Genomic DNA, 15,195 nt, shown 5'->3' with positions numbered 1-15,195 from the left:
TGACCGCTCTCCTCTGCAGATCTGCTCCAGGTTTTCAGGTCGGTTGGATGATGCTTGTGGACCGCAGCTTTCAAAAAGTGCCACAGATTGGATGGGAGGAGATCTGGACTTTGACTTGGCCACTGCATGACATTATCCTCTCTGTTTGGTGTCTGGAATCATTGACCTGCTGAAAGGTCAAGTTCCTCCCTAGCAGTGTGTCCTGAGGCAGTGTATGCTTTGCACCACACATAGCACCTTGAATTTTTTAATATGTCCATCTTCATCTCATTAGAGCACTCGTCCTTCTGGTTCTCTCTTGTGCCTACTGGCAAACTCCAGAAGCTTTGATATGGTTGTTCTTGAGAAAGGGCGTCTTTCTAGAACCCCTCCCATACAGGCCAGTATCATGCAGAGCTCCTGATATGGTTGGCTGGGGCACCTTCACTCCTGTTGCTGTGGTCCTGCCTGATGCTCACCTTACTACTTCTCTTATCCAGAGGAATGTTGACATCCACCTGGATTCATCTTCATCATCTTCTTATTTATAGAAACTGTCTTTTCAAAAATGTGGACTACCTATGTTGTAAATGTGTTATCTTTTTAATTGACACACAACATCTACTGCAGGTCTGTCCGTCCTGGGAGAGGGATCCTCCTCTGTTGCTCTCCCTGAGGTTTCTCCCATTTTTGGAGGTTTCTTTGGGGGTGTTTCCTTGTCCGATGTCTGGGTCCAAGGACAGAGGGTGTTGTGTTCGTATTTATTTTCTGTACATACCAGAGGTGGGGACTCGAGTCGCATATTTTTTTACTTGAGACTTGCTTGACTAACATTGATAAAAGACTTGACTTGGACTTGGTATTCATGACTTGAGACTTGACTTAAGCTTGAGACAGATGACTTGAAAGGACTTGACTTTTTAAAATGAAAGATTTGCGTTTGTTTTTGTATTGAGATATTACATTTAGTTTTTTCTAAACGTGATTGGGTGATTATAGCGCCATGCGCGCAAACCTGGCAACCCACTAGTAGGCAGGAGTATCAGTTAACATGGCAGCGGCTAGCGTTACTCCACAAATAGTGAAGTTTGGATTCAAGGATTATGTTGTCGATGACGCTAATAAGAAGAGAACAGCGGTATGAAGGGTCTGCAGCATAAAGATCAGTGACACGACCACCACAACATCCAACTTCATTCGTCACTACAAAAAACCCCACAGAGAAAGGTGCGTGAATGTGTTGTGTTAGCTAGAAAGCTAACGTTAAGTTTAAGCTACGTTAGACTTGGTTTCAAATCGATGAAGCATTGCAAAGAGAAGACAAAACGGTAAATGAACACTAGAACCACCAAGGGATTCATTTTGACTAACCCCGATACTGACGGGCCGTCAGGAGAGGGAGAGAGAGAGAGGAAAAGAGATGCCTCGTTTATTTCCCCTGTGTTATTATCAGAAGTTACTGTAAACTTTTGAATAATGTAGTTCATCTACTTTTAGTAGTTTGTTTAAATGTTTTAATTATGTTGTTTTTGTTTGTAGAAGTGCATCATTCCTTGATTTATTGTAAAATGAATCTGAACTTTTTGATCTGTTATGATGATAAACTGAAGCAATTTCTAAATTAACCCAATTAAGTGAGTTTTAAATCGTCCTACTTAGTTTATAAGGAAATGATGAAGAGGAACAAATTAAATGATTTGAAAATGATATCTATGTAGGTGCTGATGCTGTTGGCGGTTCTAGTGTTAACAGACATTTAAATTAAATATGTGTAATGGCAAATGCCATATATGATTTTCTTACCTGGAATTCTGCCTTTTTGAACAGACTTTTTGACTGAGTCCTAGCTATATTGTCTGCAGTTCTAGGGTTAATATGAATCTAATATGATTGTCATCGGTCTAAATTACATTTCAAATGATTAACTGTGTATGTAATGAAGATCATAGTGTGGGTTGAATCCATTTTCATAACCACTGTCTTTTAACTGATTTAAATGCGGAAACTGGGCTTATTCATCAGAATTTCGTATGACTTGACTTGACTTGCTTGACCTGAGCAATGACTTGACTTGACTTGCTTGACTCTCATCACAGTGACTTGGGACTTGCTTGATACTTGTAGGTCAAGACTTGAGACTTGCTCATGACTTGCACATGTAGGACTTACTCCCACCTACATTGAGACAAATGTCAATGTGTGATATTGGGCTATATAAATGAACTCTGATTGAGTGGAGTGATGGAGGTCTCTCTGTGGCCTCCCTCAATAGTAACAGTAACATCTTTAAATCTTAAATGTTACGTGTGCTCACCCCATCGATGTGAGGCACCGCTGCGCTGCACTCTACACAGCAGGCCTGTTGGATCAGCTCCCTGGCAGCCTCATTCTCTCCTTCTTCATAGGCTGCCCGGATGTTGTCCAGAGTGGGAGAAGTTACCATAGCAGACCCAGGACCCGGACCTTCCACCAACGATGCCTTGGCTCCCATTTCCTCCCCAGGGCCTGATGGAGCAGAGGACAGACACAGTGCCGTAATGGGAGTTAGAAAGAGTATTTGTGAGCAGGAATGGGATCAAACGAAGGCTTTAGCATGCTGCAGGTTGAACAAATTGTATCACACTGTTAGCTGCATATGTCGAGAACTAGGTCACCTTATTAAAGAATACTCTCATAGTATGAGAGAGGCTGAAGCTGAATGAAACATTGCACACTGTGAAATCAGCACTTGACACTGAACTCAGATCTCACACAGATATTGTTTATTAAAGGATAATGCTAAACTATTGGACCGTTGATGAGCATATATTATGTTTCTAGCTCTCTCTTTAGCTTAAGATGGTAACTGAGACTGTTCTGAAGTATTGAGGCTTTGTGTTAAATGCTTTCATTTCTTATGGATTCATGTATAAAATAGATGTTTAGAGTACAATGAATAATGAGATATTGTTGCAACTGCTCCTTGAAAGAAAATCACTTGTTTAACTCACCCTTAATACAAATGCATTTAAACTTGACATTTACACTTATTGTCAGTGAAAAATAATAATATTAAGACTCACTTCTAGCAGTTTCAACATCTATTGTTAAGTCACTAGCAGGGGTCACCAACCTTTTTGACACTGAGAGCTACCTGAAGGATAACGAGGAATACGGAGGGCTACTAGTTTGATATAATTTATCTGAAGAATATACATCAGCAGTTTTCCTTTGAATAATACATATTATGCAAATAATAGGCTACATATAATAACAATATTTTTACGTATTACTGTTTCCAATAGGCGTCACTTTGTTTTGAAATGGGATGGGATGGGAAGAAGATTTATTTAAATATTAACATGTAAACTATGCATTCTGGTACTCTCTGAGAAGAAAATAAATAGACACGGAGCAGACTAGAGAGTATTTTCCCACTGCAGTGAAAGTGGAGGACAATGTCACGCTGCTGCGATTGGGACCAACAGTTAAATATGAACAGCACGATTTAAAGGTGAGTGTCTGAGTGTTTACGTCGGACAGACTTGTTCCTTTTGTTCACTGCAGAGACTGCTGATACACAGAGACTGAATCAGCAGAAAAACTTCAAACAGAGTTCACAAGTTTTGAAACATTTCTCCCAGCAAAGGGATCAGAAGTCCTGAAAACACTCGCTACACGGGGCGGAAATCCTGCAGCATGCCGCAGCCCCCCGCAGCAAGGAGACTCCTTCCCTCTGAATGACTCTAAAGTCCACAGTAACAAACATTTTTATTTTCTTTACTCATGTAAGACAAAAGTTATTTATTTATTAAGTGATGACACACTATTTTTAGAACGCATCCTGCGGTCGACCAGGCAGGTTCATAAAGCTGGAAAGGTTTACAAAGTCATCTTCATAAGTTAAGATATACATCAATCCCTCTCTTTTTATCACTCTTTCTAGAAGTGGCCGCCTACCAAAGATATATCCAAAAGCAAAACGCAGAATAATCAATGAGGTTAAAGAGAACCCCAGAGGTACAGTTGAAGGCTTGAAGGGGTCCATAGCAGGACACCACAGAGGAAGCCCCCGCTCTAAAAAATAACACCATTTAAGTTTGCCAAAGAGCACTTCAACACTCTACACTACTGGGAAAATGTTTTGTAGTCTAATTAAACGTTTCTGCTATGAAAACGGAAACAGAAACATACATACAAACATGAAAACATCATCCCAAAGGCGATGTTCGGTGGTGGGGGGGGGAGGGCATCCTGATATGGGGCTGCTTTGCTGACTCGGGGCCTGGACTGCATGCGACCAAGGGAAATAATAACTTCAATGTTTACCATGACATCCTACAGATAATGTCAGAGAGGCTATCCGCCAGCTGAAGCTCAGCCAACGTTGGGTGGTGCAGCAGGACAATGACCCGAAATATCGACGTAAATGTAATACACAATGGCTTAGTACAAAGTGAATCTGTTTAGAGTGAGCCAAGACCTTATCCCAAAAGAAATGGCTTAAGTTCACTTGCTTTTCCATTAGCAATGCAAATGTTTAATGGGTGTGTTCAATAAAGACATGAAAGATTATACATGTTTGTGTGTTATTAGCTTAAGCACATTGTGTTTGTCTATAATTGTGAATAAGATGAAGAACAGACCACGTTTTATGAGCAATGCATGCATAAAACCAGGAAATTCAGGAAAAGGGCATACATTTTTTTTATTTCCCGTTTCTCCCCCTGCCTCTCTCTTTATACTTTCATAGCCCTCCATCCATAGTGTTTTGCAGTAGAATTTTCTTTTATTTCTATGCCAGAGAGATACAGTATCTGTTTTCATGGTACTACACAACAGATATACACATAGAAACAAACCAACACATAATTAGAGGTGAAATGTCCAAGCCTCTTTGTTTCTCATCTAAAGAGCCAGAGCGGTGTATGAACATCATAATTGTTCTCATTGTACACAAAGAAAAGACAGATAACGGCAGTAACCATTATCTTAAAGTTTTACGTTATGTTCCCCAGTGTGTACTTTAGCTGCCAGGGGACGAGGGAGGGCAGGGGGTAGAGCAGATGAGAGCCAGCATCATTAGAACTGCAGGCCTGGCTGCATCACTGTCTGGTGTGGTGCAAGTTCAAATCCAAAACGTTGCCACATTGGTCGTTTTTTGGTTTTCTTGGAACCTCAGCTGGTGGATTTTTTTCTGGCCTTGGCCCAGCAGTAAATTGGGCACAACCTGTCAGAAAATAGTGTCTCTCTTGGTCTGTTTGTAACAAACATAACAGTGTATTAATCATATTACTTATCAGGGATGGAACAGCATGCTGATGTAGGTCAGTTTCAATTGACCAGATTGCCAATTTAGCCGGTCAACATAATATCTGCTCTACACAGGACCTGCATAACGAGAAATTGACCTTTCCACACACCCAAAGATACACCTCAACACTCCTACACCCCTCTCCCCAGAATTCGGCAACAAGCATTTGAGGAGATCAAGCAGAAATGTTGCGCCTTGATGCTCATTGCCATGGCCCTTTAGCCTTTTCTATTTAAAGTAACCCCTTAAAAATCACTTAAATAAATTGTACTTTAAATGTAGTATTTACACCAAGTGCCTTTTTAAGGGAAATCATTTTTAAATAACCAGTTTTATGCATTACTTCTGTTTGTGTAACTCTAGACGGTGAGAACCCCAACACAAAATACAAAAACAAAATCCTAAAGCTTTATTCCAAGCAATCAGGTGGAGGGCGTGCATTTGTTCAGAATGCTTTGGTTGTATCAAAGTCAGCTAAAGGATAATCAGAAAGCGGGCGAGGTGAGGCACACATTGCCTTTGATTGATGTCTGTAGGAGACATCATGTATTTTTGGGATGGGATGTCAATGTATATGGATTCAGAGTCAGACCACAGCAATGTATTCATGATTCAGCTGTAGAAGGTGTGAAGAAATACTGTCGAATTTTTTTTGCACATCCTGCTGTATATACTGTAGATACATATCCCAGTAAATACAATAAAATCTTTGCCTGCTACTTAACTATCAAAATAAAAACAATTCCACGGTGCTGGTGAATCTGGGCTTCAGTCAGTCAGGATGTTTTTTCTTTGTACCAGCAAGACCTCTGTTTGAGCATAGTGGCTTTCCTATGAATAATTGAGAAGGAGAGAGTTAGACTGGGCTGTTTAGATAAAAACATGAGGGAGTGAAACCATTAGGCACACATACACCTCCCATCCACCATCATTACTCCCAAAACCTGACACCACCTGCCTGGGAAAGCTAACATGCAAACATCTCCTTCAAACCTGGATTTCACACAGGACACTTGAGAGGGACTTGATGATCATCAAATACAAAATATATATATATATATATATATATATATATACAATGGAGGAAATAAGTATTTGATCCCTTTCCGATTTTGTAAGTTTACCCACACCAGAGATGGAGTACTCGAGTCCCGGACTCGGACTTGAGTCGGACTCGAGTGCCGATTTTCGGGACTCGTCTCGGACTCGCGCACTGATTGACGCGACTCGAACTTGGACTCGTGAATTCTCGCGCACGATGAATCGGACTCGTGAATTCTCGCGTATGATGACTTGGACTCGGACTCGGGAATTTTTCCCCCCACGATGACTCGGACTCGTACATTGACGCTCCCACTTGGACTCGAACTCGAGCAAGTTTTCTCTGGAGTCTGATGTCCTCTATCCCTGCGTGTGCACCTGTGAGGCGAGTTCACGTACTGGGCCCCGCTATTCCAGTCTAAAGATGTCTAGAGACACACCCCGCATCGTGCTGTATGCTTTCACACATTCTGCTTCCACATTGGAAAAGAGCAGCGCAAAATGCTGGTTATGTGGAAAAAAGATTGAAGAGAAGAGAAGGCTCCGTAACACATTACTCTAAGGATCGAGTTGAGACATACATGTATAGGCTGTCTTGCACACTATCATCAGAGTAATGTGATCTAATCAATAAATAAAGATTCAGCCGATAACACGAAAGCACATGGCTACTTAACATGCAGAATGACGTCATTTTGCATGCTAAGTAGCCATGTGCTTTCTGGGGCTTAATCTTTATTGATAGAATTTAAACATTCACTATAATAATTGTAGCGTCCCGGCTGAATGATGGTCAGACTCTCTAACTGATGGTATCTGTTTATTGCACACCCTTGCTTTTATACAATCATTACCAACGTTTATGTTTATTAAGGATCCCCATTAGCTTATGCTCTTGACAAAAGCTACTCTTCCTGGGGTCCGACACTTAAAACAATACAACAATAATACAAAAATAATACAACAATAATACAAAAACATTCAAGACATAACTCCTGACATCATTAACAACATCACCAATATCATCAACAATTTCCAACATCATCAACAATCTCATCCACTTTCAATATCAATCTCAGCCAAGGATGAGTGCACCCACCAGTACAAAGCATGAGATCAAATTAAATTAGGGTTCACAGCTCACAAGGGTACATGGTCATTAGTAGATGGCCCTTCAATCTCTTCTTGAAAGAGGCTCTGGACTCTATTTCAGCAAGGTAGTTTGGCAATGAGTTCCATTCCTTTATAGCTCTATAAGTCACAGAAGATTTCAGAAGATTGGTCCTGGGTTTAGGTGCCAGGAGATGGCCTGATGTAGCTTGTCTAGTCCTATGGTCATGCTCGTCTCTTGTGTAAACTATTTGATCATAAAAATACAGTGGTCTTTTGCTAAATTGGACATTTATTATAAAAGTGATAACACGAGATTGCAGACGTTTCTCAACCAGAAGCCATGATAGGTTTCTATGCATAACTCCAATATGAGTGTGCTTCGAACAGTGGAGAGCTAGTCTGGCAGCCTTGTTTTGAGCTATTTGTAATTTCTGTATATGTGTTTTTGCTGCTGATGACCGGACAGTACTCAAGATGTGACAAAACCAGAGACTGAATGACTTGTTTCAAAGTGGTTGGTGTTACATACTTTGTACATTTTCTCGTCACAGCTATGCTCCTTCCCATTTTAGTTACTGTCTATTTGCTTTGTCCACTGTAAACCAGAATCAAGAACAATGCCAAGCAACTTAGTCTCGTTTACCTGTTCCACTGGCTGACCAGCCAACACATTCTCACTCCCAACTCGGCCTATGTTGACGTTATGTCAGGGTCCCTGTCGTCACTTTCCAACGCAAGGGGGGGGGCCTTTAGCGTCGAGTTTCAACTATCAGGGAGTCCCATTGACTTGCATAGAGCTCCCTGAACGTTGGTAATAGACGAGTTGGGATCGCGGCGAAATGCTCTCCGCAGATCCATTCTCACAGCGTTTATCAACCTTTTTCTAACTCACTATCAAGCCACACTTATTGTGTTTACTTCTTTATTTTAATTGAATAATGTCGGACTTTTGTTGCCGTCAGTTAGGGGGAGAGTAGGGGCTCAGAAAACTGAAATCTGTATTGTTTCATCGTTTTTTCCTTCTAATTTTGTATTCTTTTCTAAACCACACACTGCTATTTACTCAACAATAAGACACAATTATCCTTGTGTTTATTTATTTGTTTGATTGTATAATGTCAGACTTTTGGAGTCCGTCAGGACCGAGGGTCGGAGCAGCTCATAGTAGTTGCTTTAGAGAATTTTACACCCGGAAGTAAGCATTCTCTCCGCTTTGCTTGAAAAACCCCGTGATTAGTCCTCAAGCTCTGTGATTGGATGTTTGAGTGGCAGTGCGCCAAGGGTTACGCCGAGCGTCAAACAGCACTTTGAAATGGGATGGAACCACGGCAGACTATCCAAAACTAGATTCGAATGGCTCCACCACCCCCCTCCCCCACCCCGTCCCCAGAACTACACATGCTGTCTATTGTGTGTTTCGCAACATGTTCTATGGCACGTCTCTACTGGGAATTGTAGTTTTAAAAGACGTTTTCATATTTCCCATAATAAGAAGTTGCCAGTATTAAACTGTGTACCCTGGAGGTTTAGGGGATAGGAAACACTCAAATTTAAAACATATAATTAATAAATGGGTGAAAATTGCTTGTGTCCATGATGGGCAGCATACCCACATGACAGCTAAGGTCAGAATAGCTTTATTTAACAGCTGGTCTTATGTCTGTGACCCCTCCTGTTGTTCATTGATAAGCCTGAAACATGCACTTGTCAAGGTTCAGAGGCACATTTTGCAAATATGGCAGTAGCCATCAATCATCTTAAGATAAGATAAGATAAGATATACTTTATTGATCCCAAGTTGGACATTTTTTCGTTACAGCAGCATGTGTAACAGTTGTAAATATGCAGTGGTGTTTATTTGTAAATCATTTAGTATAATCACACAAATTCTGTGTTTTATATTTAATAATTCTGTGTTCTTTATTTATTGAATGTTCAATACCTGACAAGGTCGGAGATGAAAAACTTGGGTCGCAGGTTCCTCAACAGTGCATTACAAGACATCTATCGATATGTGTGTACCTCCACCATTAAACCGTCATATTCTGCACATTTCTTATTCTATCTACATACATCTTATAAGAGTATAATACATATGTATAATATCAGTTAAAATAAGTGCTTCAACATAGTTAACATTGCAGGAAAGCAATATATTAGACGTTAAGTACTTTGTCAGGCTTAATATTTATCTGTAGATACCCCCAAAGCTTTATTCTTATTCAAAAGAAGACCTTAACCTAAAGTATTCTTTAATGTTTAAATAAAGTTTAATTAGTTTGTCTGTTTTGCACATCCTCCTATTAATATCTTTGGACATCCGGCACTAAACTGTTTTATTGTAGAGATCACTTACAGTATCTTATTGATATTTTCTATTCTATATTTCTATCATTTTTCCCCCTATGAAAGTATGTACTCTTAATATTTTTATGTTTTCATCAAATATAACGTATCAACAAAAAAATTAAATAACGTGCTTTAACCACTAGGCGGTTAAAGCACTCAGGTTTACAGTGTTAACACAATAAAATATACTGCTGTTTCCAGTTTAGTTTATGATGGATGTATTTTGTTATCCACACATATATTGTTTTTATATTTGTAACACCACACCAACAGAAAAGATGGTCTAAACATGACCCAGTGGTCTAGTTAATAAAAATAATATTATCAAACATAATATTAAAATGAACTCTTAATTTGAAAATACAGCTTCCTGTGTTCGAATGAGCTGCTCCGACCCTCGGTCCTGACGGACTCCAAAAGTCCGACATTATACAATCAAACAAATAAATAAACACAAGGATAATTGTGTCTTATTGTTGAGTAAATAACAGTGTGCGGTTTAGAAAATAATACAAAATTAGAAGGAAAAAACGATGAAACAATACAGATTTCAGTTTTCTGAGCCCCTACTCTCCCCCTAACTGACGGCAACAAAAGTCCGACATTATTCAATTAAAATAAAGAAGTAAACACAATAAGTGTGGCTTGATATTGAGTTAGAAAAAGGTTGATAAACGCTGTGAGAATGGATCTGCGGAGAGCATTTCGCCGCGATCCCAACTCGTCTATTACCAACGTTCAGGGAGCTCTATGCAAGTCAATGGGGACTCCCTGATAGTTGAAACACGGCGCTAAAGGGCCCCCCCTTGCGTTGGAAAGTGACGACAGGGACCCTGACATAACGTCAACATAGGCCGAGTTGGGAGTGAGAATGTGTTGGACCAGCCAGTGTCAGGCTTAATTGAGGATTGCTGCTTAACATATGTCTGGATCCGAACACCATTGCTTTTGTTTTTGCAATGTTGAGTACCAATTTGTTATTGTTGACCCAGTCTGCTATGGCTTTAATCTCTATTTTAAGTAGATTGTTTAACTCACTGCATGTTGATGCTGTACTGTACATTGTGGAATCATCAGCATACATTATTACACTGGACTTATTTAATACGTAAGGAAGGTCATCAACGTAAGAGCTTGTGCCCTTATCAGCCAGGTGCTAAAAACCGAATGCAACTATTTAGTATATGTTAATTTATTAGTCATCTATCCGTCATTATACATGTGTGTTTACACTGCTCCGTTGTCCATTGACTTCCGGTAAAAGTTCCTTCAAAATAAGAGTCCCGATCTTATTACTATCAAAATAAAAGTGCAAAACGAAAATGTTACCATAGGAAAATATTGGCATACAAATATAATCACTTCTCTAAAAGGTAACTCATTTTAAATATAGTTAGACATATTAAAGGTCATTTACAATAATAATAATAATAATAATAATAATAATAATAACAATAATAATAATAATAATAATAATAATGATATTAATATTAGTAATAAGCTTTATATTTGTATAGCACCTATTACAAGAATTGTAGCCAAACTCGTTTCACAGCAGTTCAATAGACACATTAGTATAACATGACATGATAAAAGCAATGTAGAGGAGCAGCTACATTTCAACACATATATCCACGAAGATTAATACATGAAGACTTGTGACTCGGACTTGACTTGGACTCTTCTTAGGTGACTCGGACTTGGACTCGGACTCGAACACAGGTAATGATGACTCGGACACTCCTTGGGTGACTCGGACTTGGACTCGGACTCGACTACGACTCTCCCTAGGTGACTCAGACTTGGACTCGGACTCGAAGAGTGGTGACTCGAGAGTGACTTGGACTCGTAAATTGGTGACTTGACTACAACACTGACCCACACTGTAAAAAAAGTCAGTGAAATTAACAGTGAAAAGCTGTAAAATCACAACATCAAAAAACTGTAAATAGATAAACAATGAAGCAGTGTTTAATTTACAGTAATATTTTGTAAAATACTGAACCAAACAAAACGAATTCAAATTAAGAATATGTTAAAAATAATTATATTTCATTGTATAATTGACAGATTACTGTGGTTTGAACACAGAAAAACTGTAATACATAAAACAATACAATACAGTTAAAATTACAACATGACAGTGTTAAAATCATGTTTATTTGTCAGGTTGATTTTCTTTTTATACGGAAAGAAAACGTATTACATTTTACAAATTCATACTTTACAAATAAGAATATGTACAAATACAGTACAATTATGTTAATATAAAGGGTGATTGTAGTTAACATGAAGTATATTACTTCTGAGGTCTGATGGCATTTTCTCAATTTTTACACATCATCTTAATTTAACCTTTTAAAAGTACTTTCATATAACATGATACCAATATGTTTCATAATAAACATTGCAGAAACATCTCAGCTCTCTCTATCCTAGAGCACTGTGTAAAGAGGTCATTTGACCCTAAAGCTGAAAAGTTGAAGTCTGCTTTTTGAGTCTTGTCTTTTTATTTTTTATTGGGACAGCCTTCTCTCTGCGGACGCAGCCTCCGAAGGATACGGCCGCTGAATTGAGACACGCCTACTGAGCAGTAGAGTTTGTTTCTGTTATTTCATTGGACTATTTCATTATCGCGGGAGCAGCCAGTTTTTGCGAAGTTAGTAGGCTTGTTTGAGATGAGCTGCGGCTCGCCTCGAAAGTAGACGAGAATAGCCGATTGGAGCCGGTGGAGGTCTCAAAAGGCTCGCCGAAGTCGGACAGCTCGGAGTCGGCTTGACTCTGTTTGCATTTATAAAGAATGCACAAATGTGTTTAATCGTTAATGTCAGATATGTACTAAGTAAATACATTTGTTCCTGCTCAAGATTAGATTCAACTTTATTGTTATTGCACAGATTACAGGTACTGAGACAACGAAATGCAGTTTAGCTTCTAACCAGGAGTGCATAAAGCAGTAAAGTGATGTACACAATCTACAGAATAAAATATAGAATGAATTGAATGATGAATACACAGTGAGGGGTATGAATACACTATATACACAGTAGCCTATGAGCAGAACAGTATTAACAGTGTGTATGAATATGCTAAGATATATAAATTATGAAAATGGTAAGCAGTGCAAGTATGGCATAAAATATATAGATATTAATGTCATGATGATAAACATTGTGGAACAATGATGAAAAATGTGAATGGAAGTGGCGACGTAAAACTGACACAAAACAACAACAAACTTTTGCGGAACCAATGGAGAGTTTCATCACCAGCACGGGGTAAAAACCACCAATGAGCGCTCAGCTCGATATACCAGCAAGTCGTTTCCCATCAAGCATTTCGCTTCTGCAGCTCGTGGAGAGAAACTGCTCCGCCTCGCTCTCAAGGCTGCCAGCGTCTTTGTCCCGCGATATTTCAACGTCTCATGCAGTCGAGCCTTCAGAGCAAGTCGGACAAAATTACTAACCATCATGCAACCCACAAGCAAGACGGCGGTCGCAATTGCGTAGGTCTGCGTCGGTCTCGCTCATCTCAAACGAGCCTAAAGGTCCTTACACACGAGCCGATTTTCGGCGTCAATTGATGTCGGGCCGTCGATAAGCGTTGTGTCGCCCTACTCAGATTGGTGTGTACTGCACCGTCGTGTCTTTTCGGCCGTGCCGACACCTTCCGCCGCCGATTCGACATGTTGAATCGGTAGGCTGTAGGCCAAAGAAATCACTCTGATTGGCTGTTCAGCTTAGCGAATCAGTGCATGAGAAGCGAAACGGAAGTGAGGGACCCAAACAAACTATTAAGAAGGCAAATCTGAGATATAAATTTAACTCCAGCTCTCGACACAGGTTCGGGAAAGCCTCATGAGCTTCTTGTTGTAGAGTGAAAAGGGAACGCACACGCTATTTGTTGTTTGTTTATATCACGCAGTCTGTTCTTCTTCTCTCGGTGTCTTCCGGTTGTTGCCTCTTTTGAATGGCGAATACACACTACCGACGCCTGCTGGTAAGGAAAGTTATTGCCACTCACGCATGTGCAGTTCGTACGTGCAACTTGGCCGTCGGCTGAAGTCTTTGCGGTGTGTTCCAGTGCGAAACATGGCCAAGACGCAGGAGACGTGAGGCGACGTGAGCCGACGTTCCGTCGGGACGTGTTCTTTGGTGTCAGTTTGGTGTGTAAGGATCTTTACGGCTCGAGTGCGCGGCCAAGTCTGCCTGCACACGGAGCTGTGTGCACATGAAGTGTGGAGGATCACGATCTGTAGCACTAGTAAGCTAACCGTTTATTTTCTTCAAACTTGAATTATAAGACGGTGTGTTGTCAAGAAAATACTAGCTTCTGTTTGTGATTGAGTGTATTTTGCAGTCAGTTATAACGTCTACTGACCGGGAGTTCATTTAATTAGTCTGGTAACGTTAGTGAAGTATCATGCTAGGGCTGTGCGATTATGGCAAAAATCATAATCACGATTATTTTGGTCAATAATTGATATCACGATTATTAAATATGATTATTCATTGACTTCCATTTATTGAACTTTAAAACAAATAAAAAATTATTTGAACAGTATCTTTTTAACTGTTGATTACCCTGAACGTGTAATTCAACTCAAAAACCAATACAAAAATAAATGAAATATTTACATTTAAATAAATAATGTAAAAATAATAAATACCAATAAACAAGATCAACAAATATTTTGGAGCACACTTCCACAAGCTACTAAACATATATAAGTGTGATAAATAAAAAATAAATTAATAATTGTTTTTTTCGATTATGTTGTTTCCGTAATTGTGGCAGGCCAAAATCGTAATTGCGATTAAAATACGATTAATTGCACAGCCCTATATCATGCTGAAAGCTGAACTCTTTCTTTTCGTTTAATTCATGCTGTTGTGAAACGGGGGTTTTGCAGCTACATCTGAGCGGGTTCAAACTTAACAGGCAGTCTTGTTAGCGTGCTAAAAATGATTACCTGCCGTTTTTGCAGCAAAACGCTACAGACTTTGAGGGGTTATGTGCTGCATTGTAGAGTGCATAGGAACGAACCCCAGTGTTTTTTCAAATGTGTTGGAAGCGAACATTTTGTACTTACGCAGCTTTTAAAGCTCACTTTTATCGGATTCACAATGTGCCTGCAGCCTCTGCCACTGCTAGAGTTACAGATTTGAAATGTGCAATTTCGTTATGTGCGCGCCAATTTCAAACAGTGGAAGAACTTATATCCCACTTAAAAGATCATATAGTGGAGGAGCGACCTGTGGCATGTCCAGTAACACGTTGTAAAAATAAATTCACTGTGAAATCGTCATTTACTGCTCATATGTCCAGAAAACACAGAGCATGTTCTGTTGATAGCATAAGTGACATGTACAGGGAAGCCATTTCTCAGTGTTCTGCTGTCAATGCACATGAAGATGCTT

General features: G+C 39.6%; 1 protein-coding gene across 1 annotated transcript in view; it reads right to left on the bottom strand.

Moving 5' to 3' along the window:
- Positions 1-15,195, bottom strand: part of lrrk1 (leucine-rich repeat kinase 1) — a 125,227-nt gene that overhangs the window by 74,804 nt on the left and 35,228 nt on the right. Inside the window, exon 3 of the mRNA XM_034140950.1 lies at positions 2,294-2,484. Coding sequence (XP_033996841.1) covers positions 2,294-2,484 — 191 coding nt within the window. The remainder of the gene's footprint in view (positions 1-2,293; positions 2,485-15,195) is intronic.

Source organism: Trematomus bernacchii, unplaced genomic scaffold, assembly GCF_902827165.1.
Source record: "Trematomus bernacchii unplaced genomic scaffold, fTreBer1.1, whole genome shotgun sequence".
NCBI classification, from domain to species: Eukaryota; Metazoa; Chordata; class Actinopteri; order Perciformes; family Nototheniidae; genus Trematomus; species Trematomus bernacchii.
This window is presented reverse-complemented; position numbering and strand designations above follow the sequence as displayed.